The sequence below is a fragment of the Dipodomys merriami genome, unplaced genomic scaffold (genome assembly GCF_024711535.1).
Source record: "Dipodomys merriami isolate MVZ:Mamm:240054 unplaced genomic scaffold, mDipMer1.0.p SCAF_5, whole genome shotgun sequence".
Lineage (NCBI taxonomy): Eukaryota > Metazoa > Chordata > Mammalia > Rodentia > Heteromyidae > Dipodomys > Dipodomys merriami.
The window spans coordinates 61952139-61978362 of record NW_027206068.1 but is presented as its reverse complement, the minus strand read 5'-3'; the positions used below and the strand labels follow the sequence as shown (position 1 = coordinate 61978362).

At 35.7% G+C, this 26224-nt stretch overlaps 1 protein-coding gene and 1 non-coding gene across 7 annotated transcripts in view; one reads left to right on the top strand and one right to left on the bottom strand.

Annotated features, from left to right (window-relative positions):
- Mkln1 (muskelin 1) overlaps positions 1-26224 on the bottom strand; it is a 278155-nt gene that overhangs the window by 48537 nt on the left and 203394 nt on the right. For all 6 annotated transcript variants that reach the window (XM_069996783.1, XM_069996785.1, XM_069996784.1 and 3 more), the window contains 6 exons: positions 24968-25056; positions 24027-24136; positions 21001-21193; positions 15335-15412; positions 11606-11671; positions 839-951 (listed from right to left, as the gene is read on the bottom strand). In XM_069996783.1, coding sequence (XP_069852884.1) covers positions 839-951; positions 11606-11671; positions 15335-15412; positions 21001-21193; positions 24027-24136; positions 24968-25056 — 649 coding nt within the window. The remainder of the gene's footprint in view (positions 1-838; positions 952-11605; positions 11672-15334; positions 15413-21000; positions 21194-24026; positions 24137-24967; positions 25057-26224) is intronic.
- LOC138810256 (small nucleolar RNA SNORD45) lies at positions 11496-11572 on the top strand. Its single transcript, XR_011367064.1, has one exon. It is a non-coding gene; the product is annotated as a small nucleolar RNA SNORD45 (small nucleolar RNA).

The window sequence follows — 26224 nt, the reverse complement described above, 5'->3', positions numbered from 1 at the left end:
GTTAGGCAGGACATTTCTGAACAGTAAAATAGTGAAAGGCCAAAATAGTGAGAAAGTGATGGGCTAGGACATCGAAAGCATGTTTTTTCCAGAGGAAATAAGATTAAGATGGTGGAAGGAAGAGTTAAGCTTAGTGGTAATACACTTGCCTAGTAAGCATAGGCTCTGGGTTCCATCTCTAGCATATCAAAAGAAAAAAGAATAGAATATTGAAAACAAGAATAAAAGCAATAGGGACCTCAGAAAAAGACAGTTACACAATTCTACTTTTAGGATAAAGCATTAAATTATACAAATTACTTGTTAGCGAAAGTATTTGAAAAACTATCATAAAATATCCATTTATCTTTATAAAGATTTACTTGTATGCCAATAGTTGACAAACCTCAGAAGCAGAAATATGGTGTTGTTTTTGTGGTTCTTTTTTTCTTTGTCTTTTTTTGGGGGGGAGGGGCAGTGGAGGGACACAGAAATAGAAGGAAGAAGGTCAAAAAGATAGTTATGGTATTCAATATACACTGTAAAAATGAACTATGCAACTTATGAGAAGGCAAAGGATGGGGAAAATGGAGGAAAGCAAAAGAAAGGGTGACATTGCTCAAGAAGCACTGTACCCATTACCTGACTTAGGAAACTGTAATCCCTTTGTACTGCTTAATAATAACTATAAAAAAGAAAAAATTATAAAAAGTGGAAATGTTGAAGTGCTTAAATCAAACCTGGTTATCACAAATTCTTTTGCTAGTACTGCTATAAAGTAAGAAGAAATCATTCAGAAAAAGAAATATGAACCTATTCTCCTAATGCAATACAGATGTACAAAAAATTCCAAACTTGCCTCTTTTTCAGTATCTCTAGAGATACATGTCCACTGGTTCTCCTTCACACTGTATGCCCAGAAGTCAGCTAGATCTTGTGTTCCATCCCAGCCACCAAACAAATAAACAGTCTCTATGAAAATCAGAAAAAATATGTTAAAACACACACATGCAGACAGACACAGACACAGACACAGACAATGACACAGACACACACACACACATTTAAGGACAGAACTATAAGCATCAGACCTAACTAGTTGTTTAAAGATCATTTAAGAAAGTACCCTTTGCCAAGCATAGGGCTCAAATCCCTAACTGCAGCTATGTAGAAGGCCATAGTTGGAAGACTGCAGTCAGAGACTGGCCCCCTCAAGACCCTATCTGAAAAACAAAAAGAGCTCGGACATACCTTAAGTTGGAAAGCATTAGTGTGTGGCCCTAAGTTCAAATCCTAGTATCACTAAAAAAAAATTAACTTTCTAAAACGTGTACCAGACTGCTATGACTGCCTCAGAAACATATTTTTGGACATTTATTTTTATAATATTATCACTAGGTCATATTCCCTACGATTCTGACTCCATAGTTATTTAGAAAATATTTTTTTAAAAGCCTGAATATTTCAAGTACCCCAGATGAATCTGATATGCAGTTAAGTTTGGAGTTTCTGTGTTAGATCATGAAAACTTTACATTTGCCTGCCTCTTAATAGAGCCACATTTTAGCCACTAAAGATCTATGAGGCTAGTGGCATGGTTCAAGTGTAAAGCACCTGCCTCCTAAGTACAAGGTTCTGAGTCAAACCTCACTACTACCAAAAAATAAAAAAACAATAATATCTACAAGAATTTGTTCAATTATATATGTTAAAAAAAGATCTTTAGAGTAATTGACAGTGTAAAACTGTAATACAAAGACATCTACCTATTACTGAATAAAATTAGCCACATTAAAGGTGATTTCTCTCTATTGCAGTATTAACAAGAATGGCCAAAACTAGCTATAAAATGAAGTTATGTATCTTAAAAAAAAAAAAAAAGCTTCAAGGAGCCAGTGGCTCATGCCTGTAATCCTAGCTACTCAGGAGGCTGAGACCTGAGGATCACGATTCAAAGGCAGCCCAGGCAGGAAAGTCTGTGAGTCTATCTTCAATTAACCCCCAGAAAACTGGAACTGGAGCTGTGGCTCAAAGTGGTAGCTCAAGGACAGCTCCCAGGCCAAGAGTCCAAGCTCCACAACCAACCAAAACAACAAAGCTGAAAATTGAGAGAAATTTAACTATATTGTGCTAGGTTTAACTCTTTAAAAGCCAGAAGTGGCACTGTGGCTCAAGTGGTAGAGCATTAACCTTGAGCTGAAGAGCTGAGGAGAGCGCCCAGACCCAGAGTTCAGGCCCCACAACCAACCCCTCCCACCCCCCAAAAAAGAAAACATTAACCATTAAGTCTTTCCAGATACCTTAAGAATTTGATTTCTTCTCACTCTGAAAGGTCTCTTTCCATTTATGGACTTTAACATTGATTGAAAAAAAGATTCTGGGGGCTGGGAAGGTGGCTCAGTGGTAGAGCGCATGAGGCCCTGGGATCAATTCCTCAGCACCACATAAACAAAAAGAAAAAAGCTGGAAGTGGCGCTGTGGCTCAAGTGGTAGAGCGCTAGCCTTGAGCTGAAGAGCTGAGGGACAGCGCCCAGGCTCAGAGTTCAGGCTCCAGGACCAGACACCCCCCCCCCCCCCAAAAAGAAAAAAAGAAAAAGAAAAAAAGATTCTGTCCTTTCTTATACAATGATAATGTCTTTAGTTTCTGTATTTTTATCCCTTTGTAAATATCTTATGACTATTGGGTACACAAGCACACAAGTTTTACCTAACACAAGTTAGTAAAACACTGCAGGAAAATGAAAGTCATTATTTTGACTCTCAGAAGTAATATATCCTAAGTTTGTACATATGGCAACTATCATTTATGTTTGTGAAAGTTTACAATTCAAAAATCATGCAAAAATACTGTTAGCACTAAGAAACCAGCTGCCATTCAGAGGCAAGCAGTATTCTAAGAGATTTTTGCATATTTTCATGTAGTTTCAAACTCCTCAGTGAATTTTCTAAGTAAGTCCACTCTATTCCTCAAATAACTTGGGGAAACCAAAACAATGCCTAATTTCTCTGAACAAGAAAGCCCACAAGAGCAGAACTGACTTCTAGTGCTAACTGGGTATCATGGTTTAAATATGAAACATCCCAACAGGTTTATTATTGAAGGCTTGATCTCTAGCTGGTAGCACTAGTGGAAAGATTCACTTAGGATGTATCAATGGGGGTTGTATCTTCGGCTCCCATTTTCTTCCTCCTCCCTCCATCCTTCCCTCTCACTGATCCCCCTGCCAGGCTGCCATGATAAAAGTTGCTTCACCAGACCCTCTTTACCAAGGGAGACTGCAACCTCTCAAACCATGAGCCAAAATAAATCCTTCCTTCCCCTATGTTGTTTTCTCAGGTGTTTGGTCATAGTGAAATGTAACTAACACAGTTGGTGACCAATATAGGTTACTTAACCTCCCTGGATCTTAATTTTTTTTTTAAACTTACAAACTTTAAGTGTAGTACAGTTTTTCAGCTCTAAGTTACACAAAAACATCCTGAGCGCTATCAAGCACTAACATGTTTCTACCTTTAAAATATGCAAATATAAAAAACTTTGTAGTTCTGAAGTACCAAGATATAATACAAATACGATTATTTGATCTGATTTCTTGTCTAATTTAGTGCCAAGAATCTATGACACTATAATTTGAAATAATGCCAATTCTTTTAAACTACTAAAAAAACTATCTCTCAAAACTAAAACAAAGCCATTGACTGTAACATTCTGCTTCCCAAATGACACAATTATGTCCAGAGACATAATTACAAAAAAAAAAGCACCCCCCTCCCCGGCCAAAAAAAACCCCCATGTAGTTTAAAAGTATTTGTCAAGGCCTCACTAAATTCTAAAACCTAGAAAAGAAAAGAGGCATATAACTAAAATAGCAATAGCAATTGACCTTTTGTTTTGTAGTGTTTCTGGGCACCCTTTGGATAAGGTTATCCTGGTTCATTAACTATAATAACCCTTCCGAATCTTGGGCTCTGGGTTCTCAATGTTCTTTCTCAAAAGCAGGTCTCTTTGTACACATAAATTCTCACAGCAAAGAAAACCCACATTTCCACAACAGCCTCATTGATAGCTGAGCAAAATAAAATCTGGCACAGAGCAAGCATCTCAACAGAATTAAGCCAAGATGTCATTCCTGTCCATGAAAGCTTTGTGGTTTTAGTCCAAGTTTAATATTAAAGTTAAATGAATTGGGTAGAAATTGGACCTTTTGCTGTACCTGAATGAAAATATCTAACAAAAATTTAAATAATCTAATATTAAAATCACTGAAAAATAAAATTATTATCTAGAAACAAACACCAGAAAATATGGTAATTCATGGATAAAAGATAAGGTCTTTAAAAATTGTGTAAATAACTGAAGAGAACTGTAGAGAGAAAAAAGTAGAAAAGAGAAAGAAGAAATTATTTATCTGTGCAGCAGACTAGTATACTGAAATTAATAGAAAACCATTCTCATAGATACAGGTTCTACAATAATCCATATATTATCTTGAGGCAGTAAAATCATCTTCAAGTAACAACCTTTTCTACAGACCCCATGCCTTTTAAAACAAGTTTGAGTCTCTATTTTTTTTCTTAAAGGAAAAAGGCTACTGTGGTTATGTGCCTCTTTCAACACTGAAGCAGTATCTGTTCAATATTTTTTTGCATACTAATTTGAATTGGCAAAGCACTTTAGGGAGTGAAAACAAAAATGACCTTAGCCCTATTTTCAAAGAACTTACAATCTAGTCAAGAATATAAAAGAAATACACAAATTATCATTTACTGGGTAGTACTGTAGAAAGGTAAAAAAGCACTAGGGTTTAAAAATATAGAGTATATCTGGTTGAAGGGATTCAAGAAAGGTTTGTGGTGACCATAGTATTTATCCTATATATCATGTGATTTTATGTTCTGGCAGGCAGAATGGAGTACAGAAAAGAGGACACTCAAGCACATTTTTTTAAAAAAAAAAAAAGAAAGAAAAATAAAAGGAACAGAAAAAAAAACCATCATAAAAGTTTAAAAGACATGGCTTCTAAAGTCAGTCACATCTCAGCTACAATCCTATTATTACAGATGCGTGAAGCCCAAAGGTCTTTAACCACTAGCTTCTTAATTTCTAAAATGTGATATGCTATCTATCTTATAAACCTATGGTGCAAATTAAGATTGCAGGTAAAGTGATTTAACTGTGTGCTGAATAAATGCCACTGAAGAGAACATATAAGTAATAGGCAGGTATGAAGTTAAGAAGACACACAATGGCCAGGTAGTCAAACTGTAAGATAAGGACTTAGAACCTGATTTCAGATACTGAAGGAGTTATAGAAGATCTTGAACAGAGGTGCTAAGCTATGTACTTGCAACATATAGGCCTGATTGAAAAGGAGGCTTCAAGGAATTAGGTGGATTAAAAGAGATATGCCAATAATAGCCTATGTTCAATTAGAAGGTATTAGAATTTGCCCCCAGAAACAACCCCTCAAGCCGCTTACTACCAGTAACATCAATCTACACATCTTATACCCACTAAAATTTAAGTAGATATCCTAAGACAAATTTGCTGTCTTCACATTTTGCAAAATAAGGCTTCTTAAGTGCTCAGCTGCATTATCTATTCTTCTAATTCTAAGGAGTAAATGAGTGAGCTTACTGAATAAACCTCCACAAGATGGCACACTATTTTCATAATTAAATCAGTTTTTTCCCCCACTCTAAAACTGTACAGAATGCATCAGCTATGTACTGACATAGCCTAAGCCAAAGAGTTAGTCATGAATCAAGTATCAAAGAGGGCTAACAAATTGGCGAATGAGATTAACTTAATCCTAAATTTAACCAAACAATAAGAGGAATACAAATAAAATGAAGGGGGAAAAAGATTAAGAAAATGAAACACGAAAATGAAACTCGAAAATTTGTAAGGACATTTAGATACAGAGTTTAAATCCTTCTGAAAGGACAGGCAGGTAAAACCTAAAGGTGATATGACAAACTATCATGACACATCAGATTACCAATTGAATTGTCTCCACATTGCTCAAGATTTTAGGAGAATTCCACAAATAGTTACTTTCCTTGCTAAAAAGTTGTACTTTATGACCAGTCATATAAAGGAAAAGATGCGTGCTATATCTTAGTTCAGAAACATACCTACATGAATATATTGTAATTAACAATCAAAACTGATCTTCACACATTTCCTTCAAAAGTGTAAGGAAGCTGGACACTGGTGGCTCATGTCTATAAATCCTAGCTACTTAGGAGGCTGACACCTGAGGATCACAGTTTAAATCCAGTCCAGGCAGGAAAATCTGTGAGAATCTCATCTCCAATTAACCACCAGAAAACTGGAAATGGAGCTGCGATTCAAAGTGATATAGAGCTAGCTTAAGTCAAAGACTCATAGACAGCACTCGGGCCCTGAGCTCAAGCCCTTGACTGAACAAAAAAAAAAAGTAAAAGTTTAAGGAAGTTAAACAAACTGTGATACCACATGTATAGGAAAGACACACATAGAGACAGACATGGTGCACAGCGCAAGCCAGCATGTTCATACAATTGGTACAAAAATAGTTTAAGGTTCCGTTATTTATAAAATGGAACTTCCAAGTGATAAAGAACTCCCATCAACTTCTTTCACAGTTACCAAGTAAAAGAGTATTGCTTTAAGTCTTATTACTTATTTTGACCAAGGGGAGAAGGCTTATACTGCAGATTTCCAAAATTCACTAAAAATTATATAGTAGCTGGGCACTGGTGTCACGCCTGTAATCCCAGTTACTTAGGAGGCTGAGACTTGAGGATCATGATTCAAAGCCTGCTGAGATAGGAAAAGTCTGTGAGACTCTTATCTCCAATTAACTACCAGAAAACCAGAAGTGGTACTATGGCTCAAAGTGGAAGAGCACTAGCCATGAAGAGCTGAGGGACAGTGCCCAGGCCCAGAGTTCAAGCCCCACAACTGACAAAAAATAAATATAAAAAAATAGTAATTGCCTAGTACAATATACACATTTCTAACTGAACAAAGTTCCTTGTAGTAACAAATAGATATGCTTTTTTTTTCTCTCTATTCAACTGTATTACTCAGAATTAAAATCCAGCTCATAAAGAATGTTAAGTGTTAAGTGTCAGGTTCAGGGATTATAATTAATAAAACTAGCATACAAATCCAGTAGTTCAAACAACTTACATTCCTTTGCTACCATGATATGATTCCTAAAGGATGGAAGAAAGTTTTGAAAATTAACAGTAACATTTATATTATCATGCATTTTTATGGTTACTCTATCCATAGGGCTAATAGTAATATGGCAAAAACAAAAACCCAATCCCATACAACTATCAACTAAAAAGGAAAATAAAATTTACGTACTATTAAATTTTAAATATTAAAGATTTAGGGACTGGGTTTGGTTCCTCAGTACCACATAAACAGAAAAAGCCCAAAGTGGTACTGTGGCTCAAACTGCAGAGTGCTAACCTTAAGCAAACGAAGCTCAGGGACAGTGCGCAGGCCCTGAGTTCAAGCCCCATCACTGGCAAAAAGAAAAAAAATACTAATAATACATAAAGACTTAATAGTACTTAAAATATCATTAAATATATGAAACATATATGAAACACTAGGAGCCAATAATTGCTTTGAAATATAAGCCACATTCTATAAAATACAATAAATTTTCTTTAGTTTTACTAAAGACTATTCTTAATTTATCTGATAATGTAAAATCATGTATTGCTTTCTCAAAAAAATGTACAAACAAAATATTGTATCTAATTTCAATAGATAAAAGGCCCTTGCTCTAAAAATCTAGCTTCCCAATGTTAGTCTTAACTCACCAATACTACTAAGATAGAATGTCCAGGTTTTTCAAGCATTACTTTGGGGAAGTCATTCTTTACTGCTAAACCTACCTAATGTGTTTTTGTAGGATTTCTTTCTGGTGTTAGTCTTGGTCTTGGTAGTGCTAGTCCAGGGACTTGAATTCAGGGCACTGTCTCTGAGCTTTTTTGCTCAAGGCTAGCACTGTTCCACTTCTAGCTTCACTTCCAGCATTTTTGATAGCTAATTGAAGATAAAGTTTCACCAACTTCTTGCCCAAGCTGGCATCCAATCATGATGCTCAGATCTCAGCCTTCTGAGAAGCTAGGATGACAGAGACATGAGCCACTGATGCCCTGACTATTTTGTTAGTTTTTGTTTTTGTTTTTGTTTTGGTCCAGTTGTGGGGCCTGAACTCTGGGCCTGGGCGCTGTCCCTCAGCTCTTCAGCTCAAGGCTAGCGCTCTACCACTTGAGCCACAGCACCACTTCCGGCTTTTTTTTTTTTTGCTTATGTGGTGCTGAGGAATCAAACCCAGGGCCTCAGGCATGCAAGGCAAGCACTCTACGACTGAGCCACCTTCTCAGCCCTGTTTTGTTAGTTTTTGAGACAAGAACTCACTGTCAAGGTTGATCCTGCAATGTAACTCTTCTATTTCCATCTCCTGAGTACCAGGATTATAGAGATGCACATTTGGCTTAGCATATATAATCTTTATAAGCAAAATTTTAATATTTTTCTTTAAAAATTTAAAGTATATTTACAGTTCTCCTTTCCTTCTACAGTAACCAATTAGGATAGCATATAAAAGACTAAAGAGGAATGTTGAAGATGGCACGTTAGAAACAATTAGTACTCTCCAGCTTCTCAGTTTGGAATCAAAACCACTAGAGAACAGTCCTCAGTAAGGTAAGTGACTAAGAGAAGTTCAATACTGGACAGAATTGAGATCCAGAAATTCTGGGTATTAAAACAGAGAATAAGAACACATTATACAATGGCAGAAGGTAGAGGTAGAAGAAGGAGAACCTCAATGCAAAAAATTAGCAATGGAAAATAGGTACAGAACAAAAAAGCAGCTTAAACATGCATGGCTCTCCTAAGATCAGCATAGCAACTAGTACTGGAAAAGCACTGCATTTCCCAACCCATAATTGTGAGATAGCTGCCCTTAGGCTAGCTACTTTGGAAACTCAACTACCTACATTTTCATTTTCCCTGGAACGCTCAACAAATAAAGCCACACAGTCTTAACTGGCAGTTACACTGAAGTCCAGGTTGATGCAAAAAGAACACAACTGAAACAAACTGACTAAAGACATCTGTGGTGGAATTCTGGTAAGAGACATGACAGGGAGTAGAGTCACTTTTCCCTTGAGACTGGTGGTTAACTGGTCAATTTGGAAGCCTAAGGAAGCACACATGACTACATGTACTTGGAAGGCCAGTTTTAGGTACCAGATTTTAGGCTTGCTTCTCCTCCAGCCAGCCAGGGCCATTTGCTGTCCCACCCTGAGGGTGGGCTTCACATAGACTACCTAACATCTAGGCATGCAGAAGAACTAGGTGGTACACAACTGTAATTCCAGCAATGAGGCTGAGGCTAAGGCAGGAGGACAAAGAGTTCAAGGCTAGCTAAGCTACACATCAAGCACCTGTCTCAAAACAACAATGAAACTGTTTTTCTTCTTTCTCATGAATGTACTTTATCATATATGGTACTGTCCCATAAACAACACAGTAAGCATTTTGAAATTTTCCTTCAGGGTTGGAGGCCTGGCTCAGTTGGTAAAGCACTAGCCCATGAGCAAAAGCAGCCACATGTACCAAGTACTTTTTTCTTAGATCAATAATTTCCCCCTCTCTGGCCCCTTGGGTAAGGTGAACTTTAAATGTTACAAGAGCACCACACTGCTGGGAGCCAGTGGCTCACACCTGTAATCCTAGCTACTCAGGAGGCTGAGAACTGAGGATCGCGGTTCAAAGCCAGCCTGGCCAGGAACATCTGTGAGACACGTATCTCCAATAAACCACCATAAAACTGGAAGTGGCACTGTGGCTCAAATGGTACAGCACTCACCTTGAGCTGCAGAGCTGAGGGACAGTGCCCAGGCCTAGAGTTCAAGCCCCATGACTGACCAAAAAGCAAAGAAAGAGCACCACACTTATCTTCATATTTGAGAAAAGTGTATTTTGTTTTGAAAATAAAAGCCTTTTAAACAAGTACTTTCCTTCAGTATATAATTAGTAAGTTTTTTAAAATGGTTTAGTAAAAATTTCCTTATAGGACTAAGGAAGAAGGCATTACAAATCCCACTACTTGTTGAAGAGGGAAAATGTTATTATCATGAACAATCTAAACACTGATTAACGTATGTTTTCTTGCATGTTTTTGTTAGGTATTAAAATTTTCCAAGAGAAAAAAATAATTTGTATACAAATCTGGCTCACATTTATAGTCTAGACTAACAGGCAGGAAAAAAAAATGCCTAAAACTATCATTAATTAAACCCTAAGCATATTTATTTAGGACAGAGAGTAGTTCAAGACAGGCCACAATCAGAAAAGTATATTTCTATAACTTGAAATAAACTTTTTCCAAAGAGATCCTAACAATACTGTCAAACCAACTCATATGTTAACTGTATGTTAGCTATTAATTTTAAATGAAAAAATACACATAACTCTGGCACAGATGCTTGAACTCAGGGCCTGGTCATTGACTGCGTTTTTTCATTCAAGACTGGTACTCTACCACTTAAGCCATAGCACCATTTCTAACTTTTTGGTTGTTAATTGGAGATAACAGTCTCACAGACTTTTCTGCCCAGGTTGGTTTCAAACCATGATTCTCAGATCTCAAGCTACTAACTAGGTAGCATTAAAGACTGAGCCACCTGTGCCTGACTTAAAATCTTCCTTACTTACTAAAAAATTTTATGAAAACACATTCATGCCAAGATGATTTAATATCCACATTTTAATTTTTGTGATTCTTTCACAACAATAGTCTGCAATGGCAATTTTTTATTCCTAAAACTGTCTACTAGCATAATGTAACAAAAATGATTATTACTCTCAAAAAAAGCAAAATGTTAAGCAGATATTTCATTATATGCAGTAAAATTTCTAAAATAAAAAACAAAACTATCCTAGAGTCTTAGAATTATTTACAAGATTACAGCTTGCCATAAAGTACCAATATAATGGCATTTAAGTTTTCCTGAACTCTAGGAACCCAGGATGGATTAAAAAGAAAACAAAATGCAATATAATGAACTAAGACAAATTTTTAAAAGCTTATTAATGATGTTTAAAATTTAATAATAAATTAATTCTAATACTAATATTCTTTCTCTTTAAAAATATATCTTATTCCTTTCATTCCAATAATTTCCATCAGTATATAATATAGCATAAGTACACTTAAAATTTAAAAATGTTACACATTTTTCCAGGAAAACGCAACACAAAGAAGTTATGCACATGTACACACATGTATATTAAAGGCCATACATTAAATTTTTTTTTAGGGGACCTAATTTCACTTGTTCAGCAGTATCTTCTCTTACCAAGTGCCACAGCTTGATTAGGCTATATTGGTGCTTATTTCCTTTACTACTAGGTTATAACCAACATTTAACTTATATAATAAAAGGAAAGAAATATAATCATCTTTACCTGATATTTTAAAACGCAGATAGGTTAGTATGAGTTAGCATGTATTACATGCATTTACTGAAGAAGTAAAATAAAATCTCTAGATTATACTGAAACCTTGGAAAACAAAGTATAATTTTAAAAGATTCTCACCTGTTTGAACATCAATAACCATCTGATGGCCACCTCTCATTCCCGGTCGGTTATCTTCTCCATCACCTGAAGCAAAACAGTATTTTCTCTTGCAAGAGTAATAAATAACTAAGCATGGAGAGTAACTTCAATCTTATGGTTAAAAAAAAAAGAAAAACTAAAACCTTCACTTGTTCTTTCAAACTTCATAAAGGAATTTCTTTTAAAATAAAGAATTTCATAAAAGAAACATTACATCTTAAACTTTTGTTAATAATAATTATCTTTTTCCTTCTTTCAATTGCTTTCAGGCAATTAATGCAATTCAAAGCTACTTTCTTTTTTTGTGCCAGACCTGTGCTTGAAATCAAGGATTAGATGCTGTCCCTGAGCTTTTGTGCCCAAGGCTAGTACTCTATACTATTGACCTCCACTTCCAACATTCTGGTGGTTAATTGGACATTAGTCTCACGGACTTTCTTGTTCTGGATGACTTTGAACTACAATCTCCAGATCTCAATCTTCTGAGTATCTAGAATTATAAACACGAGCCACCAGCATCTGGCCTTTTTTGTTGTTAATGAACAGTAAGTTCAATAAAAACTTCAGAATAAAACACTGAAACTGACATTGCAAAAAAAGATAAAAAAAAAACACCAAGTAAGGTCTACTATCTATTCTTGACATAAACTTTTATATACTGAGTAGTTTTAAGGTTCATAAATCTGGCAGTTGAAAACTAAAATGTTATGAAGTCTTACATTAATGATAATTTCCTTACTGTATTTCTTTAGCCATCTTTCAGAAATAACCTATCATACATCATTTATCAACTATTTACTTGAGTACTGAAAAAAAATTCAAGATTTACTTCACTTTAATTTTTATTTATACACAGAACTTAACAGGCAGGTTTAAATATAATCAGAAGTTTTTTCAAACTTAAAGGATAAAACTTTAATTTTGTTTTATTATTATTTTTATTTCATCCATTTTTTTTAGGCAGCTTCTCAGTTTCAGCCCACCTGGCCTCAAGCTCTTAATCCTCCTGCCTTAGCTAATGCTGGAATAACAGTTATGCATGGATGATATATAGTTTTTATACTAAATCTTATATAAATGAAGAAATAACTTCATTTTAATGATTCAAAAGTTATAGGATTTTGACCATATTTCATGTGGTCAAAAACCAAAAAGTCTAAAGTTTTCTTTATGAATCTTTCATCAGCTGAAACCTATCACTTGGGATAATAAGCTTCTCAGTTTCTCCTATGAAAAACAGGCAACATCCAACTTTTTATTCACGAGAAAAAATGCCCCTTTTTTTTGGTATCAGGATACTTTTTGAGAAATTTTGCCACTGTTCAACATCATACAACTGTATTTACACAAACTTAGATAATACAACTTAGCTAGCTATGTGTTAAACTTTATTGCCCTCAGGCTACAGAACTCTTAAAAATTTGTTGTTTTAAATGTATATAAATACAAAAAATTTCAATAAAATTTCCTAAATTAAAAAATTAAATCAAGCAGAAAAGGTCAGATAAGTTGATGTTAGGGAAATGAACCCTAAGATATGTATTCAAATGTTTTTTTCTTTCATGTGATTGTTTCTAACATGTAAGATTATTTCTTTGTTGCTTTCTATGTCCCTCCCCAATGGTATAACCCCTGCTTTCACTGTATTTGATGTCGGTATAATTTGTGGAGGGGAAGGGAAAAAACAAATCGTTTAAATAGGGATACAGGTGGACCCATTGCAACAATGAGATATACAAGTCGTTATGTCGAAAAACGAACGTTATAACTTTGGTGGGGCAGGGGGGAGGAAGATTGGGGGGGAGTGGAGGGGGAGGATGGGAAGGGATGAGAAGGGGAAACAAATGAGGAGGCTATAATGCTTGATAAGAAATGTACTCATTATCTTGCACATGTAATTGTAACCCCTCTGTACAGTATTTTCACAATAAAAACTTATTTAAATAAAAAAAAAGGCAAAAAAAAAAGAATTGAAGTTCATGGAACCATTATCATTCACCACAAGACATACCCCCTCATCTTCTCATTTCTACTGTGTATGGTAGCTAAATCCTTTTCTTTTCTAATAGTTAGATACAGCTCCTTATCACTTAAGCTTTGTACTTCTCTTCCTATCTACTGCTACATTCAAAAACAAACTAAGAGGCCAGGAACTGGTAGCTCACACTTGAAATCCTAGTAACTCAGGAAGCTGAAATCTAAAGAATTTGAAGCCAGCAGGGGCAACAGTGCATGAGACTTTTATCTCTGACTTGCCACCAAAATACTGGATGAGAACTCTCCAATTAGTCAGTAAAATACCTTAGTGGAACTGTGGCTCCAGTGTTTAAGAGTGGCAATCTTGAGTGAAAATGACAAGAGAGAACTGGAGACCCAGAGTTCAAGTCCCAGAATTGGTATTTAAAAAAAAAAAAAAAAAAAAGGCAGGCGCTGTGGCTTATTCTTATAATCCATGCTACTCAAGAGGCTGAAATCTGAGGATCTCAGTTCAAAGCCAGTCCAGTGAAGAAAGCTGAAAGACTCTCGTCCCCAGTTAACTACCAAAAAAAACCCCAAGTGGAGCTGTGGCTCAAATGTTAGAGCTCCAGCCTTGAGAAAAAAGTTCAGAGAAGGCACGCAGTACCTAAGTTGAAAACCCAGTGTCAGCACACAGAATAATTCTTTTTTTAAATCAAGAATACACTTTAGTATTGTCACTTTATTTGTATTTTACAAATTAAATCTATGTTTGCAAATACCTGTCTTTAAAACAATTTAACAAAATTATATAAGTTCAAAAGCACTTTTTTCTATGCTTATCCAATGCTAATGCCTTCAAGGATAAACTCCCACAACTAAAAATGGCTTTGCTAATATATGCAGATTGCAAGGAAAAAAATCTGAATATCTAGAGGACAGGTACATTTAAATATTTCTACAGTTATACTGTATATTAACTATATAGCAAAGTAGTAGGTACAGAAGACAATACTTCCCTGCTGAAAATAACAGATTAATGAAGAAAACTAAACTGTGAATCATATTTGAGTTTTGATAACAGTTCCTACTAAAAGCAAATCCATGTAGGATCAACATGTTAAAGAAGGAAGCGTAAGTCCCAATACTAAAGCTCCAAACTCACTATGAACCTCAATATAATTGCCTTCAATGACTTAAATCATACCAAATTTTATTAAAATTACTAAAACAACTTTTATTGATATTTGGTTATAAAGAACAGTCTGCCCTCCATTTTTTCTCAGAGGCTCAGTAACGGTTATTGAGTAATTTTAAAGAACATAATGTTTTACAGGAATACATTACATTGCAATACAGCCTATAATTTCACATGGGATCACTATAGAAATAAGTTATAATGGTATTCTAATGATATTCTATGTAAACAAAGAACAAACAATTGATAACCTTGTCAGGCCTTCTGTTATAGAAATAAATTAAGACTACCAAAGATAATTGAAATATGACAAACTAGGGCTGTGGGTATAACTCAATGGTAGTGTTGGGCTAACCTAAGACACTGAGGTTCAATCCCCAGCAGGGGAAATAAATTATATATTATAATTAGTTTTGGTATCCAGTTAAGGAAACTATATTGGCTTTGAAACCTGTTCTTTAGTAATAGAGTATTATAACATTTCAGCTATCTTGAGAAAATTGAAAACTAAGACACTAAACAAAGAGTATCACAATCCAGAAGGTATGACTTACCTTTGGTGCTTTTGGGAATGATTTGACTCCATCGTGGTTTGTATTCTTGTTGACTGATATACTGATTGAACAAGCCATCTGCAAATATCAAAGGATGAGAAAGAATTACATCTTTGCTAGACATTTTATTATAGCAAAAATAAGATTAAAACATAAATTTACACTGAGAAATTACAAACATGTTTCTTACATATACTCATGCAATGTTACTCATATAATAGCACATTTTCACTAAATATGCACCATATCACTTTGCATTCCTACCAACCAAAATACAAAATAGTAGTGTTGGCTGACACAATCATGTAAACTGCATTAGTGGCAGCTCATATTAAACTTACTACATTTCCCATCATTATTGTACTTATTAGATATAAAGACATTACTATACTTAATGGACACTTATGTGACATTATTAGAAAGTTTAAACAAAGAACCTGAAAGAAGGAAATGGGAGGAGAAAAAGTTAGAAATCAAACAGTAGAAGTTAAAGCTTCAAAACAGTAGCAGCAGAAATATGAATAAATATTTTATTACATTGAAGCAAGACCTAATAACTTTTTCCCCTCTTTTGGTCAGTCATGGAATTCAGGGCCTGGGAGCTGTCCCTGAGCTATTTTGCAAGACTAGCACTCTAACACTTGGAGCCACAACTCTACTTTCAGTTTTCTGGTAGTTAATTGGAGGTAAGAATTTCATGGTCTTTCCCACCTGGGCTGCTTCAAACCTTGATCCTCAGATCTCAGCCTCCTGAATAACCAGGATTACAGGCATAAGCTACCAGCACTCCGAAATAGTATTTTTTTTTTTGGGGGGGGGGAGGGTCAGTCATGGGGCTTGAACTATTCCCCAGCTCTTCAGCTCAAGGCGAGCGCTCTACTGCTTGAGCCACAGCACCACTTCCAATTTTCTAGTGGTTTATTGGAGATAAGAGTCTCACGAACTTTCCTTGCCCAGGCTGGCTTTGAACCGTGATCCTCAGATCTTAGCCTCCGCAGTAGCTAGGATTACAGGTGTGAGCCACTGGCACCCGGCTGTTTTTTTTTCCCCCATCTTGGTCTTGGGTCTTGAACCGAAGGCCTAGGACCTGTCCTTGAGCTTTTTTGCTCTAGGTTAGCATTCTATCACTTGAGCTACAGCTCCATTTTCAGCTTTTTGGTGATTTATTAGAGCTAAAAATTTCACACTCTCCTGCCCAAGCAGGATTTGAACCTTTGAATACAAACCACCTTCAGATTTTAGCCTTCTGAATAGACATGAGCCATCAGAAATCAGGTTTAAATTATTTTTTTGCGCAGGTCCAGGGGCTTGAACTGAATGCTATCTTTGAAATTTTTTGCTCAAGGCTAGTGCTCTATCACTTGAGCCACCATTTTAAAACTCCCATTTCGAGCAGATATAAAAACAATGGGAAGAGGGAATAATTAAAAATTGGGATAATTATATTAAAGCTTGGAATAATTCCTTTATGTGACTTTTTCTTTTTGTGTCTGTAAAATACTTTAAATATTTCATTCCATAATGAAATGGATTCACTGCATTCCAATCCCTTCCTGCCAAGAAAGGTTTGTCCGTACTTCCTGTTACCAGAATACAAGAGAATTAAAAAGGAAATGTGAACTACAAAGAACATCACCCCACACACAAGATGAAATTCAGTCTACAGTTTCTTTTGAGTGAATAAAAATCTACAGAGATTTGTACCATCAACAATAGTAGAACTGTATTTACTGAATACTTGCCAAATGTTAAAACCTATTTTGTCTTAAATCGATTCATTCTAAATACAACCCTAAGAACTGTTATCACTCTACTTAACAGAAAGGAAAATGTGCAGTTTGTTTAAATTCTTTCCTACAAGATCCCAAAGGAACAGGGTACCCGTGGTTCATGCCTGTAGTCCTAGCTATTGAGGAGGCTGATATCAGAGGATCGCGTTTCAAAGTCAGCCTGGACAGGAAAGTCTGTTAGACTCTTATTTCCAATGAACCACCAGAAAACTGAAAGTGGCACTGAGGCTCAAGTGGCAGAGTGCTAGCCTTGAGCAAAAAGAGTTCAGGGACAGTGCCCAAGCCCAGAGTTCAAGCCCCATGGCCGACCAAAAATAAAAATTAAACAATATCCCATAGGATCAAATACAGGGAATTTCATTTTGGAGTATCAATATATGTGTCCAATGTACTCTGATCAGACTCACTGTCACTTTTTTTTCATTTGTCATTCGTCATTATTCCATTTTCAAGCATGTATATAAACTATTCTGACCATATTCACCATTTTTCACCTTCTCCATTTACCCTCCCTAAGTTTGCTCAAATTTTGAAAAAAGAATTATGTGAAGGCTACCAGTTTATATTTCAATAATCAATACTAGGAAACAGAGGTAGCCAACCTTTAATAGGTCAGGAATGCACAGTAAAAAAGAAAATAGATTTTGGTATGCGACTACTTGAATTCAAATCTTACTTATGTCACTGACCTACGCCAACTTGTGCAAATCATTTACATCTTCTTTTTCATTTGAGATAATTCTGCATTTACTACAAAAGAGATAGGTATGAGAAATAAATTCATGTAAGAGTCTTAAGAGAAGACTGGAAAGCCCTTAAATATTTAAGTTAGTGATGATGACGACGATGACAACAATGACGATATGATAAAGTGTTTGGAACTGTAGTTGGCGAAAAGCAAAGACCATTAGAAAAATAACAGGAATGAAAAAGGCTGGAAGGACCTGCTTAGCAAGCACAAGGTCCTGAGTTCAAATTCCAGTAGTGCCAAGAGAGAAGATTGAGAGAATGAGCAGAATTTTGGAAAGAAGCCCTGTTTCAGAAAGCAATCTCACAATCAGGTGGAAGCAAGAAAATATGCGCACTGCTGAGAAGAAACAGAATTCTAAAGGAAGACATTAGAAACTACCCTTTCAAATAATTATGGCTCACAGAAGAGATATTTCTGTTCTTTCTTTTTTTCCTGCCTCTAAAGAGATATTTCTTTTCATAATAAAAACACTGAACTGTACAAAAATGAAAATACCTGACAGCACAACTAAAACTCAATACAGGGAATTTTATATCCTTAAATAAACATATGGTAAAATTTCAAAGTCTAGCATCCTTAAGAATTTATAAAAACAAATAATCCCCTCAAATGTCCACAGCCACTTCATTTGTAAACCATAAATAAAACAAATGTCTATCAATAAATGAATGAATAAGCAGGCTGGCATATCTATAATGTGGATTATTACTTTGCCAAAAAAAGAAATGAATATTATGCATGCAACAATCTAGATACAATTCAAAATAATTAAGCTGACTGAAAGAAGTCACTCAACAAAGAAAACACACAGTAGGACATTACTGACATAAAAATTACAGAAACACAAGCAAATCTGTAGTGACAGAAAGCAAAAGAGTAGTTGGCTAAGCACAGGAATGGAAACATTGAGAGGGAAGGCTAGATTGTCAAAGGAATGAAGGAAAGTGGGGACAGTGAGGCTACTTTGACTATAATGGTATCAAATGAATGTGCATAAATACATATCAAACCTTTCAAATATGTACAGTATCAGTTATTTCTAAAAAACTTTTGAAAAGTAAAATAAAGAACATCTGTCAATTTTTTACACAGCCAATCTTACTCTGATATGAAAATTTTAAATGAGTAGTGACAACAAGTAAAGAAGGTTATTTTCTAACACCAAACTTTTACCTCAATAGCAAATAAGGTAAATGCTAAGAACAGAGTTCTTTAGTACAATCTCTCTCCTCTCCCTTCCTGTTTTCTCCCCCCCCCCCCCCTTCTTTGGCTCTACATGTGATACTAGGGTTTTACACTCAGAGCCTTACACTTGCCAGGCTGTCACTCACCACTGAGCCCTGCCTCCAACTTGTTTATGTGTTCTTTATTTTTAGAAAATGTCTTGCTTCCTGTCCAGTTCTATGCCTTGTCTGCAATCTGCCTATTTTTGGCTTCCCATCATAGTGGGGATAGTAGTTACGCACCATCATGACCATCTTCTTCCATTTTTACAATCTTACAGACTTTTCTGCCCAGGACTGGGACCTGGAACTACTATCTTTCCAATCTCAACCTTCTACAAAACTAGCATGTCACTCACTATGCCCAATTTGTAGATTACAAAAGGGTTTCAACTTTTTCTATCCAGATTATCCTTGAATTGCAATCCTTCTGTTTTCAGCCTCCCAAGTAGTTAGGATTATAGTCATAAGCCATGTACCCAGTTAAAAATCTCTTTGAGTAAAACTTTCCTATTCCTAAGTGACTACTATTAACAATCCATCACTAGGATCTGATGGGCAGAGAAGTAACAATTATTGGTTTAGTAATCACTTCTAATAAAATTAAATGCTGAAATGTTTCTAGGCATACAGAAACAAAATAAATACAGCCTAACACTTATTTAAATACAAATTACACATTAAAATCAAACTAGGGAACATATGAAACATACTGAATAACTTTTGTTTGCTCCATTATAAGAAGCTTGATTAAAGAGCCTTTTATGCCCTATTTTCCTATCTAGTAGGCAAGAACTTCTTGTCCTTCTCTGCTGTTTTTAGTGGAGCAGAAGCCAAAAATTCTTCAGTTTACTTCCTTATTTGTCCATCAAATCATCACTACTGAGGCCAGTAGCAAACTGAGGAATGTTTATTAATTATATTCCAAGTTAGATGAGGAAAGCCCAAAGCAGTTCAGAAATATGACTTGGCTCTAAGTTTCAAAAACAATTACTATCAATTTTCTAAATCTGGTTCCCATTCTACAGTCTCTGTAGTCATCAAAGTTGAATATGCTTTTAACAGCTTTTAACACTTGAGCATGATATTAATACAATTTTAAAACACAGTTATTTTTAGTCTTATATGAAGTTGCCTAGTGAGGCATTAAAGTCCTATTTCTTTCTATAAAAATATGTGCCCAGTTCTACTAACAAGCTTTATATTAAGTACCTCTTTTGTGCTTGGTCCCTATAAATTACTGTGGAAAAGGAAAAAAAGAAATAAAAGGGGATGTGGGGATAATATTTTATCAGTAGTTACAGCATCTTCTATTAAATATTAGTGTAATCCAAACTAGTCACTACAAAGAAGCATTTTTGATACAAATTTACTTGTTCACTATAATTATCTACTAATAGTTTTTTTTTAAATACCATGCCTTTCTCTCCCCAAAATTATACTGTTAAAGAACATTATCAGCTGATACAAATACTAAAACAAGCCATGGATAAACTAAGGCTTACTCCTAGTTAAGTACAGTTCCCAGGAGAATTTCAATTTGGGTAGCTGATTTCAAGTAATGTTTTTGTTGTTTTTTAAGTCTCATTGCATTAGGGACGACTATATGAAACAATTTCCTAGTCTAATTCCTAGCTTTAGAGGAGAACACACACACACACACACACACACACACACACACACACACACACACACACACACACACACACACACACACACACACACACACACACACACACACACACACACACACACACACACACACACACACACACACACACACACACACACACACACGGTTTTTAAAAAAAAAAAGAGCAGAAACTGATAAAAGTATACACTCATTTGAAGCATAATTTTCTTTACTTGAAACTACCCTAATTATCAATCTAAATTTCATACCATTCACAGCTTTTTCAATCAACTCTTCGCAAGCATCAAAGTCACCCTTCAATACCAGTTTGTCATGCATATCTGTCAACATAGGATGCTCCAGTGCAATCTTGGTTTTCTTTTGCAGGGATTCAAAAGCTTCTGTATAGTTGTGTTGCCTGAAATGTTTTAGGCATAGGCGAATGGCTTCCTGTTCACGGTACTACTAGAACACAAGAGAAAGTATACAAAGAAGAGACTTGCTTAGTTGTTATTGTAGGAAATAATAACAGTAAAAATAATCTAAACTAAGCATTTAGAATTACCAAAGCACTATATTCATCCAATCCATTTGATAGGATAATCTTCACCTTTTAAAGTGCAAAACTGAAGCTTACACATCGTGATAACTTGCCCAGTATCACAAAATACGTTACTGAAGATAAAACCAGACCAAATTCAGAGCCTAGCTTAAGAAAAACAAGAAGCAGGGCTGGGAAGGTGGGTCAGTGGTAGAGCACTTGCCTTGCATGCCTGAGGCCCTGGGTTCAATTCCTCAGCACTACATAAGCAAAAAGAAAAAAGCCAGAAATGGCGCTGTGGCTCAAGTGGTAGAGCGCTAGCCTTGAGCTGAAAAGCTGAAGGACAGCACCCAGGCCCAGAGTTCAGGCCCCACAACTGGACCCCCCACCCCCCCAAAAAAAAGAAAGAAAGAAAAACAAGAAGCAACACATTGTGCATTAAGTCTATTTAAGATTATTTAAAAAAAAAATTGCTGGGTGATGGTGGCTCATTCCTATAATCTTAGCTACTCAATAAGCTGAGATCTATGAATCACAGATTGAAGCCAGCCCAGGAAGAAAATTCCATGAGACTTTTCCCACTGAACCAGCAAAAAGCCATACCAGAAGCATTGCTCAAGTAGTAGAGTGCCAGATATAAGCAAGCAAGATGTGCTTGAACAAGAGCACAAGGGCCGGAGTTCATGCCAGTACCTACCACAATTTTAAAAATAAAAATTAAAAGATGGTAAAGGTTTTAATTCCCATGATAGTCCCTAATCACATTATAATGCAGGTGTGGAAAGCACATGAATCATTAAATAAACTATTACATGAATGAAAAGTCCTGTCAAATGTACAAATCATGCCATATTTACAAACAGACTTAATAATCAAAATATTATCATAGACAGACTAAATTTTATTGTTTTTCTAAGGCTGGGGTCATCATGTATTAAACAGCTATAAAAGACAAAAAAGTAAGCATTCACTTTATAACACTTAAACAGGATTTCAAAAATATAAACTCAAAAATTATTTAAAGTATCAACTCCAAGAATATGTGCTGGCAGTGGTTCACTAGACACTGTTGAAAATGAACTGTACAACTTTGGGTAGGGACTGGAAGAAAAAACTAGGAGAGGAAAAGAAGGGGTGACATTGTCCAAAAAGAAATGTACCCATTACCTGACACATGTAACTGTAGCCCCTCTGTACATTACCTTTATAATAACAATAAACTTTTTTAATTTTAAAAAATGTCAAGTGTAGCACTCAATAAGAATTTAAAATATACCAGATAACACAGAAGTACTATATGATAAACTTATAATCAAAATAAAGCAAAAGACATAAAGACTTGAAACTTAGATCAGTTTATAGGTAGATGGCTTCTTGAATAATTAGGTTTTATTTAATATCTATATATTATATACTATAATTACTAAGATTTAATGCTATCAAACAAGCAAAGAATGATGGGCTGGAGCCACAGCAAAAGTGTTAGAGCACAAGGCTCTGAGTTCAAATACCAGTACCGTCAAAATCATCAAAATAATTATCATCATCAAACAATGATTCTGTATCCATGCTAATTTTACATTTATACTTTACTTTTGGCCTCTAAAAAAAGACTTATCATAAACCATATAACAATATTCAGTTATATTAAACAGTGATACCTGTTAATCACATAAGCTTTTAAAGATTCTCAATCAAAACATATCTTTTTTTTTTTCTGGGTGTTGGTCCTGGGGCTTAAACTCAGGGCCTGGGAGTTGTCACTGAGCTTTTTGGCTCAAGACTAGCAATTTACCACTGTGCCATAACTCCACTTATGACTTTTTGGTAGTTAACTGGAGATTAACAATCTCTAATAACAGTCTCACGAACTTTCCTTCCCATGCTAGCGTTAAACCACAATCCTCAGATCTCAGCTTTCTCAGTAGCTTGTATTACAGGTATGAGCTACTAGTAGTTCAACACATTTTTAATTTTCCATTAGGTTACAAAACTAATCCACTAAGAATTATGTTCAAAGTATATATTTATATGAAGTTTAAAAACAAACTTCAAGGCCAGTGACTGTAATAAATAATGGCAAACTGTGTAGCCAGCCAGACTACCTGAGCACATATACTGGCTTGTATACTTTACAACTATGTGACTTTGGCGCTGTCCCTCAGCTCCTCAGCTCAAGGCTAGCACTCTACCACTTGAGCCACAGTACCACTTACGGCTTTTTTTTTTTTGCTTACGTGGTGCTGAGGAATCGAACCCAGGGACTCAGGCATGCAAGGCAAGCGCTCTACCACTGAGCCAACTTCCCAGCCCCAAAAAGTTTAAACTTTTTGTGTTCCATTTCCCCTGATCTGTGAAATAAGGATTAATAATTAGGTCTATCTGAAAGTATACAAATAATTGAGTTAAGTTTGCATAGAAGCTGACAGATTCTTTTTTTTTTTTTGTCGGTCGTGGGGCTTGAACTCTGGGCCTGGGCGCTGTCCCTCAGCTCTTCAGCTCAAGGCGAGCGCTCTACCACTTGAGCTACAGCGCCACTTCCCTGACAGATTCTTAATAAATGAAAGTATACAAATAATTGAGTTAAGTTTGCATAGAAGCTGACAAATTCTTAATAAATGACAGATGATTAATCATTCTAGCTTACTATAATTATAATATATAATTATAAATTATCTACAATAAAGATAAAAAAAAACATTTTTCCTTCCATAAGTGTTAAATAAAAAGTCAAAAATTTAAATACAGTCCTACCTTGCTATACCAGTTGAGACAGGGTTGTACTACATCAGGATCATCAATGCCACTAAGTTCAACATACCAGATGCTAAAGTTAAAGCTGGGTCCCCAAGACAAAAGTGGCACTTTAAGAATGAAAAAAACAGAACAAAAAACAAATTACATAGTTCAAGGAAAATTTTAGCAAAGTAAACTCACTCTGCAAGCCTATAAGGATTTATTCAACAAATTTCCTGAGCATAATCTATATGCCAGCATTATGAAGGTTCCTATAGCTATATAGCAGCAAGAGAGAAATAGAGACAGACACACACAGAGAGAAACATAGAGTCAGAGAGAAAGAGACTGAGAAAGAGGCAGGGAAGAACGGAAGGAGGGAGGGGAAGGAAGGAAAATAGGAAGGAAGAAAAAAAATTGAGGAAAAGAAAATGTAATCCATTCAAATGTAGTTCTAGGGATGTTACTAGTCTAGAATAACTGATAAATCTCCTACAAAACAATTAAGTCAATAAAATCATGTTATCCCTAACATTTTCTAAGGAAACTTGCAAATGAGAAAAGACTTAGGCTATGGTATTTTTTTTCTTTTTTTTGGGGGGGGGTTCAGTCAAGGGGCCAGCACTCTGGGCCTGGGCGCTGTCCCTCAGCTCTTCAGCTCAAGGCTAGCGCTTTACCACTTGAGCCACAGCGCCACTTCCAGCTTTTTTCTTTTTGCTTATGTGGTGCTGAGGAATCGAACCCAGGGCCGCAGGCATGCAAGACAAGCGCTCTACCACTGAGCCACCTTCCCAGCCCCTATGATGTTTTCTTATACTTATTCACTCCCACCTCTGGAGTATAAATTCAGACTAAGATAACATGTGAACTAACCAGTGTGCCAATGCTCCTATAAAAGTTCATTCAAAAAGAGGCCCTCCATAAAGAACTTGTTCAATTCCCAAACATTAAATACATACCTATTTTAATGAATCGACAAGGGAACATCTGTTCATCAATTTTATGTTTTAAGGTGAATGTTTCTTTGTTATAATCATTCTTTAAGCCACTGTGGGAGAATAAAACTTAGGTTATCAGATGCTATACTCAGATTTTAAATTTAAACTAACACTCCAAACATATGGCAAAGACAATATAAATATAAAATTGAATAAGAGGATATAGATCAGATCATGTACATTCAAGTCAACTGCATTCATTCCCTTTTTATCATGTGAGGGATATTAATGAATGTAGCTAAAGTGTGACAGAACCAAATGCTCTGAACACGTAACTGAATATGTCAAGCAGTAGGAAATATTAAACAAATAACAGCTCACATTCATATCTGACAAATAAAGACAACTTAAATAAAGCTAGAATTTGTCAAAGAATTGTTATTTGATTCTTGGGATGCTAATATTTCCTTTTATAATTAAAGAGATTTTCAAAAATAACTACATTCTGTTAACACCATCAGCATTATACTATACAAAAACTAGCTTGTATCACCTCTCTAATTAACCAACTAGCATTCGCAGAAGTACTTTAGAGAAAATTACTTGTCTTAAGGCTGCCTTATATACTAAAATGCTTCTATCACTTAAATAGAGCATAGATTTACAATAAAATACTTTGTTAATTATACATACCATGTCACACACATATTTGAAACCTCCATGGCTTTATCTGGTATTTCCATTAACTATCTGATGTTAACTAGACATAAACCTCACAGACTTTCCTGCCTGGGCTAGCTTTGAACTGCAATCCATAGATCTCAGCCTCTTGAGTAGCTACGGTTACAGATTTTGGTTTTAATGGGGCCAATTTAACATTCCTGGCAATCTATTTTAAAGTCAAAATCTAAGCTGGATGTTGGTGGTTAACACATGTAATCCTAGCTACTCAGGAGGATGAGATCTGAGGACTGCAGTTCAAAGCTAGCCCAGGCAGGAAAGTTTGTGAGACTCTTTAACTATCAATTAACTATCAAAAAGCCAATTAACCTCCAAAAAGCTGAAGTTGAATTGTGGCTTAAGTGGCAGAGCATTAGCCTTGAGCAAAACAAAGCTCAGGAACAGCATCCAAGTCCTGAATTCAAGCCCTGGCTGGGAAGGTGGCTCAGTGGTAGAGCACTTGCCTTGCATACCTGAGGCCCTGGGTTCGATTCCTCAACACCACATAAGAAAAAAGAAAAAAGCTGGAAGTGGCACTGTGGCTCAAGTGGTAAAGTG